The 13,292-nt window shown below is 56.0% G+C and overlaps 1 protein-coding gene across 9 annotated transcripts in view; it reads left to right on the top strand.

Moving 5' to 3' along the window:
- The window catches only part of AKNA (AT-hook transcription factor), a 62,709-nt gene that overhangs the window by 36,669 nt on the left and 12,748 nt on the right, over positions 1-13,292 (top strand). For 8 of the 9 annotated variants that reach the window (XM_047699285.1, XM_047699284.1, XM_047699282.1 and 5 more), the window contains 9 exons: positions 21-127; positions 846-1,057; positions 2,512-2,674; positions 5,624-5,800; positions 6,310-6,425; positions 7,074-7,220; positions 8,392-8,487; positions 10,030-10,146; positions 10,458-10,650. In XM_047699285.1, coding sequence (XP_047555241.1) covers positions 21-127; positions 846-1,057; positions 2,512-2,674; positions 5,624-5,800; positions 6,310-6,425; positions 7,074-7,220; positions 8,392-8,487; positions 10,030-10,146; positions 10,458-10,650 — 1,328 coding nt within the window. The remainder of the gene's footprint in view (positions 1-20; positions 128-845; positions 1,058-2,511; positions 2,675-5,623; positions 5,801-6,309; positions 6,426-7,073; positions 7,221-8,391; positions 8,488-10,029; positions 10,147-10,457; positions 10,651-13,292) is intronic. The other variant, XM_047699286.1, reaches the window with a different exon arrangement.

Below are 13,292 nucleotides of genomic sequence, written 5' to 3'. Positions count from 1 at the left end.
AGGGACACCGCCTCTTTCAGGAGCCCTGGATGGTGTCCCCAGAGACAGACAGTGGCTTTGTGGGCTCAGAAACCAGCAGAGTGTCGCCCCTCACCCAAACACCAGAGCACCGACTCTCCCACATCAGGTACCCCAAGACTCCCCACTTCCCCATCAGCATCTCACGTGGAGGGGTAGCCTGGGAATCAAAGTGCTGTGAGGCCCAGAGCAGGGCTCGATGGTCTGGGCATTCTCAGACCCTCACCCCATCCCCCAACCAAGGTTCTTTGCCTCCATCTTATCAATAGAGGGGCACCAAGGTTCAGAGAGGGAAAGTGACTAGCCCAGCGTCACTCAGCCAGTCTGTGACAGCCAGGGGAATAAGTATCTACTAAGCGAATGAATGAGTGAATGGGGAACGAGACGTAGAAGAGGCGTGAGGTGAGCAGAAGACAAGACAAAGGGATTCCGGGGGACTACGGGGAAGGAGACGGGGACAGCACCCCAAGGCAAGATCTCAGGCGAGGGGGTAGTGAGGAGCTGCCATGCAGAGTGACAGCTTCAAACGCTGGTGCAGCCCCCCGGGAGACCTGCCCGGGAAGAAAGGATTAAAATTCCGTTTCTCTGTATATTTGCTAAAAATGAACGTGAGCTTTATAATCTTGCGTCTGTGGGTAGACAGGTGCCCAGCTCTCCCGTAGACACAGAAATGCATGTGTAATTCGGTTGTACATTCAGAAACACTGAGCGTGCAGGGTTGCTCAGTCCCAGCGGTTAGGAGCTCATGGGCTTAGTGTGTGGAAGGGCTCGGAGGCCAGGGCCTGTCCGTGCGATCTCAGCTCGTCTCTGCCTCCTCGCTCCCTCAGCACCGCGGGAACGTTGGCCCAGCCTTTTGCTTCATCTGAGCCTCGGGATGCAGCCTCCCACCCACAGACCAGGGCTCCTCCAGTCCCCAGAAGAGCCATGGAACCCAGCACACCCAGGAGCCAAGCCCAAAGGCAACCCTCGGGCCGGACCAGTCCTCTGCGGCAGCGGGCACCGAGCCTCCGCGCAGAGCGGGCGCTAGTGGCCGAGATGGGTGAGTGGGTGTGTCTGGGTTGGCCAGAACCTGGGAATGGCCGGATGGCGTAGACTGAAAAATCAAACCAACAAAAAACTTGCATTACCCTTTAGGATACAAAATATCCTAGAGGTTCATGGTAGGAATATTTGAAACCACACGGAAAAGAGAAAAAAGTAGGCTAAAAACTGTCGCCACTTCATTCGGGTGTCGAACCCATGGGCTGTCCTCTCTGCCAGTGTGTGCGTGTTTGGAGACACTTTAAATGGAAATGGGATGACACTCTCTCAGTGTTTAATAACCTCCTGTTCACTAAACACTGTGTCCTGAACACTTCCGTGTCTAGAAATCCTGTGATTGCAGTTTTTTAACTTTAAAATGATGCACGTAAGCTTTTTAGTGCAATAAACATACAGGAAAGAACAAAAATGGATGAATTTTCACAAAATGAACACAGACCCACAAACCGCATGATCAGAATCCCAGCTCCCCCCACCATCACCCTCATCCCATCAAAGGCTCTTTCCAAGGCTCATTATTGAAATTTTTTAAAATTAAACTTTAATTAAAAGTTCAATCAATTAGGATTTCACATGTAGTTATGAGAAATAATCCAGGGATTTCCCATGTCCCTTCAGCCGGGTTCCCCCTCATTGAAACATCCTGCAAAACCACGGGGCAGATTTTGACCAGGACCCCCTCCTCTTGGCCCTCTATGGACCCATCACATCCATGCCCCTCCTGCCTACATGCCCTCCTGAACTCCTGGTGACCTCCCCCTCTGTCCTCAGTGTCTACAATTTTGTCATTCCAGGAATGTTCTATAAATGGGATGACCCGTATGATTTGGGGGTGGATTTTTTTTTTTTTTAACGTAGCCCCTCTCGGGAGATTGATCTACATTGTTTCCTGTAACAATAGTCTGTTCCTTTCTATACTGTTGATTGATGTTCCAAGCTCTCCTTGTTTCGAATGCAGGGGCCAGATGAGTGGTGTTTGAGTGGTGTTTAACCTCTGGTCGCCCACGCCTTTGAGAGGCTAAAGTTTCGAACACTCTCCCAGAAGCGTGCACACAGGCAAAGGTGTAGCTCTGATTTTAGGAGGAGATGGGGCTCTGGAGTCCGACGCGGACCCACATGGTGATGTACAGCAGAGTGTGAGGGGGTCCACATGAAGTTGCAAAGAGCGCTTTCCAGGGGAATGTTCCTAAAGACTCACATCCGATGCTGAAATGGTGGATGGCGGGTGCAGTCTAGGTAGAAAGAGCTCTGCAGGCCCAGCTTTACTCTCCAGGCTCTTAGCAAAAGCCACATCTTCGGGTTCTGAGAGCAGTGGGCCAGTGACCTGGTTGGAAACTTTACGTATGACCTTAGCCATCACTGTCTCTTTGCCTGTATCCTCCTACCCACAGAAATTCGTGCTTCGAGGGTCCTCTCTGGGTCAACTCACCTTGCTCTCTTTTTGCCTCCTAGCGGTCCCTGGCTCAGAGTTCGAGGGACGAAAGCAGGTTTCCGAACAGCTCCCCCGCAACGCGACAATCAGCCCCCCACCCACCCTGACCCCTGCGGCTGCCACTCTGCCTCCTGGACCCACAGAGAGCGCCCGCACCTTCCTCCTCACCAGGACAGGGCGAGAGTAAGTCTAATACCAGCGCAGAGACGGAACAGTGGTGCCCAAGGGAGGCAGGGCCTCGCTCAGCAATCATATCCAGTGGTGGCCGTGTGGGGGCCCTCGGACCCAGGTGTCCTGCTTCCCAGCTCAGGGCCACTCCGTGGGACCTCACTGATGTGGACTTTGAGGACACTTTTCCAGCCAGTGGGAAATGACCTAGGGGTTCCTCTTTCTGGTGCTAAGACCTCGGTCCCTGTCCCCTAGTATTTCTCTTCCAAGCCACTCTACTCTTTCTGGAGGTGGATTTTTAGCGGTTGGTGCTGCCATTGTATGAATTGAGGAGTGACTGGTCCTCGATTCTCTTCTTTTTAATCCAAGCACAATTGTCCCACTAAGAGTTGTTCCTTGCTTGGCTGAACAGAAGTGGTAAAGTAGGGTAGCCAGCCCTCTTGCCTCTCCTTTGAGTTGCTTTTGGCCAGTAAGCAATCACAGGCCTTTGTTGGATTGGGGGTCTCTGTCCCAGGTATGTAGGGAAGGCTGCTCTGTTGGGACCCCGTCTGAGGCCTCAGGGCCTGTGCCATCATGGGCCTGTCATGTTCCCTGTTTGCAGAGGCGGGTGAAGGTCTGGCGTTGGGCATCCTATCCGGAGTTTAGTAAGGGTCCTGCTGCAGTCTCCTGTGGCCCTGGCAGAGGGGTTCCAGCTTGTGGGTCAGCGATACACCAGCCCTTGAGAATATGATAGCAGACAAGACAGCCTTTGGCCTAGGACATCTCGCCATCTTGTAGGATGAACAAAGAAACATATTGTCACACTCGCCAGTCTAAGTGCGATGGCAGCAGAGGCTCCAAGGACTGTGGGAACACAGACGAGGGACATCAGGCCCAGTCAGAGGCTTCAGGGCAGGTTTCCTGGAGGAGGAGGTATCTCAGCGGAGACCAGAAGTTAGAGAGACAGAAGAGTTCCTGGCAGGGACAAGAGCATGTGCAAAGGCCTGTGGGTGAGGGAGAGCCCATCACCTTGGCAGAGGCAGTTCATTTTAGCTGGGTCCCTGAGCGTGGGTGCTATGATGAGCACTGAGCAGTGGAGAAGGATACTGGGAGATCTGGGGGGGCCTCAGAGGGCCTCAAACACCATGGTGAGAGGTTTGGATAGTGGCTCAGCTCAGAGAAATGAGTTCACTTAATATTCACAGATGCATACGGGTATAGCTGAGGACGATGAGGGGGATTTAAAAGAGAGTGGGAAGGTCAGGTTCACGTTTTAGAAGGAGTTGTCTGGCCACTCGCTGGGTGAGGAGGCAAGGCGGGCAGACTGCCAAGAAAGCCACTCCCCCAGGACAGACACGATGGGGCGTAGGTGGAAATGGGGTGCATTCGAAAAGAGATGTAAGCATTGAGCCCACAGGACTTAGGAGTTGGTTAACTTTGGGGGGCATTCAGGGAGGGAGAAGGGTCTCGAATGAGTCAGACTTTTGGCTGGCCAGCCAGTTGGATGCTGATACAGAGATGGGGAACTCAGCAGGGGAAAAAGTTGACAGAGAAGGATGAACTTGAAATGTCAGCAGGCTCTCAGTCACAAAAGCATTAAGTCAGCAAGACTGAGATCCTGCCAGAAACACACAGAGGGGGCAAGGGACACCCCAGTGAGTGTTCTGAGTTCTGGGCCACCTTCAGCTCCCAGAGTAGCCTTCCAGTCCTGGTTGCAGGGGTGAACAGGTAACAGGAGCTCCCGCCCTCCTGCCTCCTGCCGACGCCCCGCTCTTGCCCTTGGAAACCCCAACAAAGGTCTCCCTGGGGATTGCCAGGAGACCTGGCTGCCCTGGACACTCACTGCCTGGGGCCCAGTTAGCTCTCCGCTCCCGCAGACACCCTGGGAGAGCGGCAGGGGGCGCCTGGAGACACTCTGCCTCCATTCCGGGGCTACCAAGCAAGAGCCTGAGGGGAGCCCTGCGCCAGAAGCTGGCCCAAACAGGAGATGGAGCCCCTGCACCAGCCCAGGTTGTGCCGAGCCCGGACGCCGACGCATTGTGTGTAGGGGTTTATGTGCAGGGTGGTGGGGGAGCCCCGTTGGCTGTGACGCCAGAGTCTCAGATGAGACCCGGAGATACAGGTGCTGGCTGGAAAGACACGCAAACAGTACTTACCCCATAGATGCCAGCCCCTCTTTGAGCTACTTGCCTGTAAGAGGCTGGTCTGTGTCTGGGAGGCCCTGGGGACCACAGCAGCCTTGTTGAGAGCGCTGTGCCCTTCCAGTCTGCTCACATCCAAGTATCTTCTATCACCAGCAGACAGGCTTGAACAACGTGGGAGATGTTCAGGGAAAGCCAGGACGGACGGCCAAGTAAGGGTGGGAAGAAAACCAGCCTGAGCTGTTAGTTAGCATTTCTACAGATGGGGTGGGGGGTTGTCGCCTGGTGGCTTAGTCAATTAAGCACCTGCCTTCGGCTAGGGTCCTGATCCCGGGGTCCTGGGATTGAGCCGCGTGGCAGGTTCCCTGCTTCTCACTTTACCTGTCGCTGTCCCTGCTTGTGCTCTCTCTCTCTCTCTCCATCAAATAAATAAATATTTTTAAAAAATAGAGGGCAGCCCAGGCCAGTTAGAAGGCAGATTTTAAAGTGGACCTTCAGCAACACCATCATTCTGCACCCTCCCTGCGATCTTGACAATGGGCCACTGATTCTTCAGAAAAGCTACTCAGAGGCCTTGCGTGGGGCGGGGCTGGGTTGGGTGACCTTCGAAGGATGTGCTGCTTTGCCTGCCAAATGTGCAGGGACACAAGCTCAGAGAGAGGTCGAGATAGGTAGCAAGAAAAATGGACACACCAGGAAGTTCCAAAATCGGTCGACGGCAGAGCTGGACCCAGTGCCGGCTGGGAAAGGGACAAGCCCGGGGCATCCGAGCAGCCCTCGGGCTGGCTGCAGCTTGCGGCATCGTATATGCACTCTTTGTTTCTGTCCGCCCGCCCCACCCCAGCCAGGCCATCCGAGAGCTGCAGGAAGAGGTCTCCCGGCTCCGTCTGCGCCTGGAAGACAGCCTGCACCAGCCAGCCCAGGGCAGCCCGATGCGCCCCATGTCCACCCTCAGCCGCCCCACCCGGGCCCGGGCCCGGCCCGCAGATGCCTCTGTTTCCTGGGGCTCCCACTATGGCAGGTAGGTGACCCCCAAACGCTCACCCTTGTGCCCTGGGGCCAGCAGCAGGAGGGAGACTTGGCTGCCTCTGGGGCTCTCCACACATGGGGATTGACACCCCTTTCCCCCTCGGACAGTTTTTTACTATGTAATATTCGATGCATAAAATGTCTAAGATGTCACCTGAACTCACCACCTGCTTCAAGAGCTAGACATTCCCAAGATGTCCACCTGCTCGCTCGCTCCTCGGCGTGTCCTCTGTGATCAGCTGTTCCTAAGTGTTCCTATGGGAGGGCACTGGGTTGAGGTTTTCACGGACATTGTCTCATGAAACCTCTGCGTAGTTGCTGTTCTTATCCCCTCACGACAGATGAGGAAACGGAGGGTCACAGAGCTTTCTGTGAGCATGACTCAGAGTCTTTGATTTTGACTTTCATGCTTCCTTCTGGGTTGGCTTGCTTGCTGGTCACCTGGAAAGTCTGCATGAAACTGCATCTGCTGACATCGTTCCTCTCTTTCCTTTTTGCTAGTAGATCCACAGAGAGATTGTCTGCTGAGCCCGCAGGGGGGGTGCGAGCGGAGCACACAGGAAGGCGGCAAGCCAGGTCTTCCTCTGTGCCTCGGGAGGTGCCGCCGCTGTCCCTGAGTAAGTAAGCACAGGCCCGGACCGATGTCCAGAGGCTCCCGTCTGGGCCTGTTAGCTCAGTGGTCAAGGACCATAGCAGTAGCCTTAGAAGGAACCTGGAGAAGGTTCTGTGTGTGTTCTTCAGGCCCTCGTAGTTGTCTGAGGTACAGTGCACTTACAGTGATGGCCATGGAATGTCATGCACGTGAGGGTTTCTAGAAGGGCTTTGTGTGGTCCTCATGTTCCATCTTCGCTGCAAGGGGGGAGGGGCGTATCACCCACATTCTGCAGATGAAGACACCAGAGCCCAGAAGTGCAGGGGAAGTGCCTGAAGGACAAGGGGTGGGGTTCAGCCCACCTCACTGTTCTTGGCTGTGTGACTTTGGCCTGGGCGTTGACCTGCTCTGTGCAGTTAAAGGGACAGCTAACTGCAGTGGTAACAGTGTTCCCGTCCGGGGATTACCGTGAGGGTGCACGCATGGCCCGGTAGGTCCAGCCCAGTGCTCAGCAGAAGGTCAGGGGTCCCATGTGTCAGCGGATGTTACTAAGGGACAGACACAGGATCAAACCCGAGCTCAGCCCCAGAGCCTCAAGTTAGGGTTGACTCTCTCCCTGAGCTCTGTGACACATCCCCTGTCCCCCTTCGCTGCCTCTCTTTTCCCACCCCAGGTTCCGAATCTGAGCCAATCTCCCCCCAGCGGTTCTCTGAGAAGAGCCAGGCCACCGAGGACAGCGCCCAATCCACTTGGGACAGAATGAGAGGAGCTGGTGGCACCAGGCGGCCAGACAGGGTCTCCTTCTGGGGCCAGTACACAGGTGGGCTGCGGGGCATGGCCCAACCCCCGGAGAGGACCCCCATCACGGAAGCCTTCCCGCTTTCACCATGGGCCATTGAAAAATGAGCATTTTCCTGTGAATTCTGTGACATAGGGAGCAGTGGGGGAGTGCCTCCTCTGTGAGTTCCTTCTTTCCCCCAGCAAACAGTCTGATGCCTCCCTGCCCTGGACCCCATGCTGGCTTCTGGGGGAGCCCCTTTAGCTGGTCGGTCACAAAGAGGGTTCTGCTGTGTGCAGGGCGGACGCCAGATCACTGGCCCCTCGCCCACCTTCAGGTCGGATTCCCCAAGGCATCAGCCCCTGTGTCTCCTGAACTAGGCACCCAGCACATAGTAAGACTTCTGGTGACACAGAGTAGGATTTCAGAGTGCTTAACCTGAAAACAAACACGGACATAGCTCTGACTTCCAGGAATCTGACTGTGTAACAGACGATAACAAATGAGCCATGACATCAGGTGTGTAAATTACAGAGGTGGCTGTCACTCGTAGCAGCCTGGGAGGGATGGCAGTTCACCTCAGATCCATAGGGCCGAGGGCAGGGCACATGGCAGGAAGTGAAGGACGCATGTCCTCTCTCATGGAGCAGAGAGAGCTGAGGGGTTAGACGTGGGAACAGCGGGCCGGTCCGGGGGCCCCGAGGCAACACACATAGAATAGGAAGTGGGAAGCCTGCAGGGACTCGGGGAGCCAGAAGAGGATTGATCAGGCCACATCCTGAAGATCTGTCTTGAGGCTCAGAAAGGGACGAGGCAGCAGATGACAGGGGTGGATAAAGACCCAAGCATCTGTCCAACCTTCTGACAACCAGGAGCACTGTCCATGTGCTGGACGCCGGGCAGAGCACCTCACAGACACGGCCCCACTCACCCCTTATGACGCCCGTGAGACCCAGACTGGGACAGTTCCCATTTCACAGCCGCTCACAGCACAAGGAGAAGACCCAGCTCACCCCATGCCCAAGCCATCCCAATGCCACCTGGCAAGTGGCGGGTCTGGGGAAAGCAGCTCTGCTTGTCCTTGCTTCTCCTGTCGTCCTGGCCTGCTTCCCAGCCTGCCAGAGCTGGGCTTTGTTCACGCCTTCTGTACGACCTCCCCGATCCTCCTCGGTTCTCCAAACATGCCAAAGCGGACGGTCTGGTTTCTTCCCAGGCAAGGAGTACCATGTTCTGACCCCCAAGACGGCCCCAAGACGCAGTGGCTCAGTCTCCTGTCCCCAGTGCCGACCCGCCAGGACCCAGGAATCAGGTGAGGGATGTGGTCGATGCATAGAGGCTGCGGCTGCTCCTGTTAGGAAAGGGCGTAGGACGGGGGCCTGCCCTGACCTCAGTGGCAGGTCAAGGTACAGACAAGGGAGCAGGATTTGGGGGGGCTCCTTAGCCCTCCTGACGTCTCCTGTCCTCACACCTGTGTCTCCAGGTGCTGCTGCCTAATGCTACGCTCCTTGACCAGGACAGCGAGAAACCATGCGCATGACCTAAGTCCTGATAAGGTGGTGGTGGGGGGCAAGTAGTAGGGCCCAGGCGGGATAATTCTGTCCTGTCTCCCTGCCATCCTCACCATTCTGATTCCTTCCCCCAGACCTATCAGAGAAGAGTCATGGGGAGAGAAGTGGCCGGAGAATATGGGCACTGGGCTCTAGTCCCAGTCCTGCCACTGACTTGCTGGGTGATCTCAGGCAACTTCCTTAACATCTCTGAGCCTCCAGCCTCACGTCCTTAATGAAAGGATTGGAGACGGTCCGAAGGCCCTTTCAGGCAATGATGATAATGATGGAGCTGTCCCTTAGTAAACCCCCACTGTAAGCAGGGCATCATGCTAAGGGATTTACAAACAATCCTCACAACCCTATGAAATGGGTTTTGTCCATTTTCTTCCTTCGCCTATTTTACAGGTGAGGACACTGAGGCCCAGAGAGGTTAAGTAACCTGCTCAAGGGCACGCAGCTTACTAGTGGTAGAGCCAGGATTTGAACCCAGGTGGTTGTGAGTCCAGAGCTCTGGCTCTTTGCCATTGTGTTGCTTTGCCTTTGCTCGAGTCCCAGCAGGCCTCCCTGTTCATTCGTTCCTCCATTCATTCATTCATTCACTCACTCACTTGCTCTTTGGGCACCATCCCATCCTGGGCCGTGGGCTAAGCAGACAAGGACAAAACAGTGGTCTGAGCTGGGCTAGGAGGCTCAGGTGGGAGCCTGTAACACCGGGCAGCGGGTGGGAAGCCTTCCCCTGAGGTGCAGCTGGAAGAAGTGGGCCAACCCTGGAATTCCACCCGGGGGAGGTGTTGAGGATTTGTAGGGAAGAGAATGAGGTGCCCACCCTCCGCCTGCTCCCGTAGGCCTCCACTGACTACCCCCCCAACCCTCTGGTGCCTGAGGGGCCACTGTGGGCCACTCCCATATGAACAATGGGCCTGTCTCGGTGTGGAGGAGGAACCATAGGTTCAGGGCCTGTGTTCTGGAGAGCCGGGCTTGGGCTCAGATAGCACTGCCAATTTCCTACTCGGACATTTTGGCAAATCATTCAAGCTCTAGGAGCCTCAGTTCACCAGTCTGTAAAATGGGAGTGATGTCTCAGCTAGCCCTGTGGCTTGTTGGATTTGATAGCAGAATGCATGAAGGCCCTCAGCAGAAGCCCAGGTTTGTCATATGCTGACCCTCACTGTCACGGAGGCAGCTCGTCCCCTCCGCAGTGGCCCCCGAGGGAAGCTCGGTGCTGACGGAGTTCTGCTTGGGGGCTCCAGGCCAGTGATCCGGACCTCATCCTCTCCTGACATCTCTTCCTCCTCTTCCAGCTGGCAGTGTCACCAGGGACCCACCAGGACGGTCCCTGACTGATCCCCTGCAGTGCCCCCTGTGTGGTCGAGTCAGGCTGCCCCCAGCGACGGATGGCCCAGACTCAGCCGCCTCAGGTAGGGACAGACACTCACTCTGTCCCTACACAGGGAGTGTAGGGACAGACACTCACTCTCTTCTCCCAGAGAGACCCCCAGCTCTCCTTTATGGGGGTTCGTGGGTCCGTAGGGTATTTCATTGGGATGGTGGCTCTCCCAGTGTGGGATAGAGCAAAGTGGACAGAAGATTTATTTCTCAAAGTCCAGTGCTCCCAGCGTGGCCAGCCCAGTGTCCACCTGTCACAGGGCAGGGGCTGGGGGGGCCCCCTGGTCTTGGCTAGATCTTCCCCAGTGATCAGACTGTTGTCTCTGGTGTCCCTCCCTCCCAGGGCCAGACAAGGCTGCCAGCAGGAGAAACACACGCCCAGCCTCCAGCCCCACGCAGCGGAGCAAGCGCGCTGGGTCGCCGGCCCGGCCACCCCCGGGACTGTGGTATCTGGCAGCTGCGTCCCCAGCACCCGCCCCTGCTGCCTTGGCCTACGTCTCCTCGGTTCCCGTCATGCCTTTTCCATCAGCCACTGTGTAAGAATCCTCCTTTCCTTCTTTCCCTGCCTGTCTGAGTCGCTGCAGGATTCAGAGTCAGACCCAGGTCGGGCAGCTGAGAACCCGGGCACCTGGTACTCCTGTGTTTCCCCCGCCTTTATAACCAGCAGAACATGCTGAACGCTCATGTAGTCACTCAACAAGCCCCAGATGCTCCTGCCTCCCACGGAGAGGCTTGGCCTGGTGGTGGGGTGCTCGGCAGTGAAGGAGCCGGCAGAGGGTCCTGAGCTCTACGAGCTTGCAGGGAAAGCACGTGGGAAGCTCCCCATTCCTTGTGGGTCTTCCCAGCAAGCAAGTAATTGCTCCCTCACTGTTTTTTAATAGACTTTATTTTTAAGAACATTTTTGGATGTAAGAGAAATGGAGCAGATAGTACAGAGAATTACATATACCCCGTACACACACACACAGAGTTTCCCTTGTTGTTAACGTTCATACGGCACCTTTGATAGTGAGCCAATATTAATAACTTACTCTTAACTAAAGCCCACAGTTTCCTGGGCTTTCTTCAGTTTTTACTGGAACTTCTTCTGTCTGGGATCCCAACCAGGAGGCCACATACATGCCTCTTGGTGGCTGTGGGTCCTTAGGCCCCTCTTGGCTGTGACCGTCTCTAAGACATTCCCCGTGTCTGAGGCCTTGAGTGTGGAGGAGGACTGGGCAGGGCTGTGGCAGGAGGAGCACGCCTCTTTGTGGATGTGGACAGAACATCTGCAGGAGAAAAAGGAAGTGAGCCGTGGAGGCAGAAGTGGTTCAGGTTGGAGACTCGGAGCTGCACCAGACTCCCGTCTGCTGCTTGCCGCTGCCGTGGCCTTAGTAGAGCCACTGCTTCTCTGAGCCTCGGTTTCCCCACCTGGTAAATGGGGTAATAGTCTGGACCAGAGACGGTTGTGCAAGGATTAAACGAGGCGCGTGGCCAGGTGCTCGGGAGATGTGTGAGCAGTGTGTCGGGCGGTGCAGGCGCCAGCTCGCGGCCCGGTCAGAGGGCAGCACCGTCCTCCCAGCCCACAGCACTACTGCGCGCTGCTGTCCTAGGAGACAAACGAGGAAAGGTGGCTGCAATAGGACACCCGCAAGTTCTGTGCCTCAGTGTCCCTCCGTGGAAAATGAGTCTGTCGGGAGTCTTGGTCAGAAGCCTTTGTCTGTGTCAGCAAGAGGCGGGGGTCCCTGTGGGGCCTGGTGCTTGGTGGGAGCAGAGGCACCAGTACCAGCCAGCCCCCGGGGCCCCTTGAGGACCCTGGCCTGCAGTGGGGCGTCTGGCCGCCCTCAGCAGAGTCTGGGAACATTCTCCTCCATCAGCTACTAGAGGCCGTCCTGCATGCTCAGGCCCCCTGCACAGGGGCTGAGACCCCTGCCTATGCTCCTGCTCCCTGGGAAGGGCAGGTTTTGCCTGGAGTTTGGTGGCCTGGGATAAAGCTCCGAGTTCCCCTTGTAGGCATGGGACTCACTGCTTCTGAGGCTGTTCCATGTCCTTCCAGGTTCAGACCTGTGGACAGACCTAACCAGGCTGCTATCCCCAGAAATGGCCCGGTCGTAGGGAAGGGGAAAGGCCCTGAGCTGTAGTGCCTGACATACCTGGTCGTTGGGAGCCATACAACCTTGGACGGGGGTCACTTTGTCCCAGTCTGTGCCTCAGTGTTTCCCTCTGTGTAATGGGTTGTGGTAGGGAGTAAACGAACTACTGCATGGAAAGCCAACAGTATGTAGAAGTTGGCCAGGAGCCATACTACTTCCAGTGCTCCTAGAATTGGGGCGGATGATGCCCTAAGGTTTCTCCAGCTGTCTTCTGCCAAACTGAGCATGCTCAGTGACAGGCCGGGCGCCCTCAGGAATGTATGGGCCTTTGCTGCCACCTGCCGGCCATCTGTCTTCCAGCCTCTGCACCAGGGGCTTTCTAGCTAAAAAAGGTTTTTGTTTTGATGGAGCGGGGAGGTTGTAGTGTAGCTTCTGCTTTAGCGGGAGTTTTGAAACACTTTGGGGCCAAGCTGGTCATCCAGTTCCTAGAAGCTAGGGGTGTGCAGAAACCCAGTAGTTAGACTAGATAGTCCCCGGAGGAGGGAATAGGAGGCAAGAAGCCTATTCATGGGGTTCAGATGGTATGTATGGGTGTCACTGGGTGCTGATGACTGAGCTCTGGGTGTGAACAGAGCGCCGCCCCTTGCAGCTGTCTGACCCTGAGCTGACATTGACAGAGGCACTGTGAGTGCCCAGACAGCCAGTGGAGCTTTTCTCCTGAAAGTTCCTGTTGGGTCAATTCAGGGAGGTGGCTAACTGTGGCTCCTTTCGGTGGGGGTACAGTAGTTCCTGAAGGGTAGAGTCCCATGGCCAGCGTCCTATGGCCAACCCCCCAGAATAGCTAGCACTGGGGGCCAAGCCTCCTGCATACATAGCCCCTCTGATCTTCCCTTGCTCATCCATAAAGTCAGCATAACGGTGCTCACCAAAGAAGCAAACCATGTGCTGATGGAGCAAACGCTTAGCTCTGAGCCCGGCCCCCAAACCCAGGATGCAGTGCTGGCTCTGGGTGGGGCAGTGCCTTTACCTATGAGGAGCTGCCAGACTGATTCCAAGAGAGCCTGGGGTGACCCTGCTGTCCCTGCGATCTGGCTCTCAGGTTAGAA

The sequence above is a fragment of the Lutra lutra genome, chromosome 13, assembly GCF_902655055.1.
Source record: "Lutra lutra chromosome 13, mLutLut1.2, whole genome shotgun sequence".
Taxonomy (NCBI): domain Eukaryota; kingdom Metazoa; phylum Chordata; class Mammalia; order Carnivora; family Mustelidae; genus Lutra; species Lutra lutra.
The sequence above is the reverse complement of the archived record's forward strand: the minus strand, read 5'-3'. Positions and strand labels throughout refer to the sequence as shown.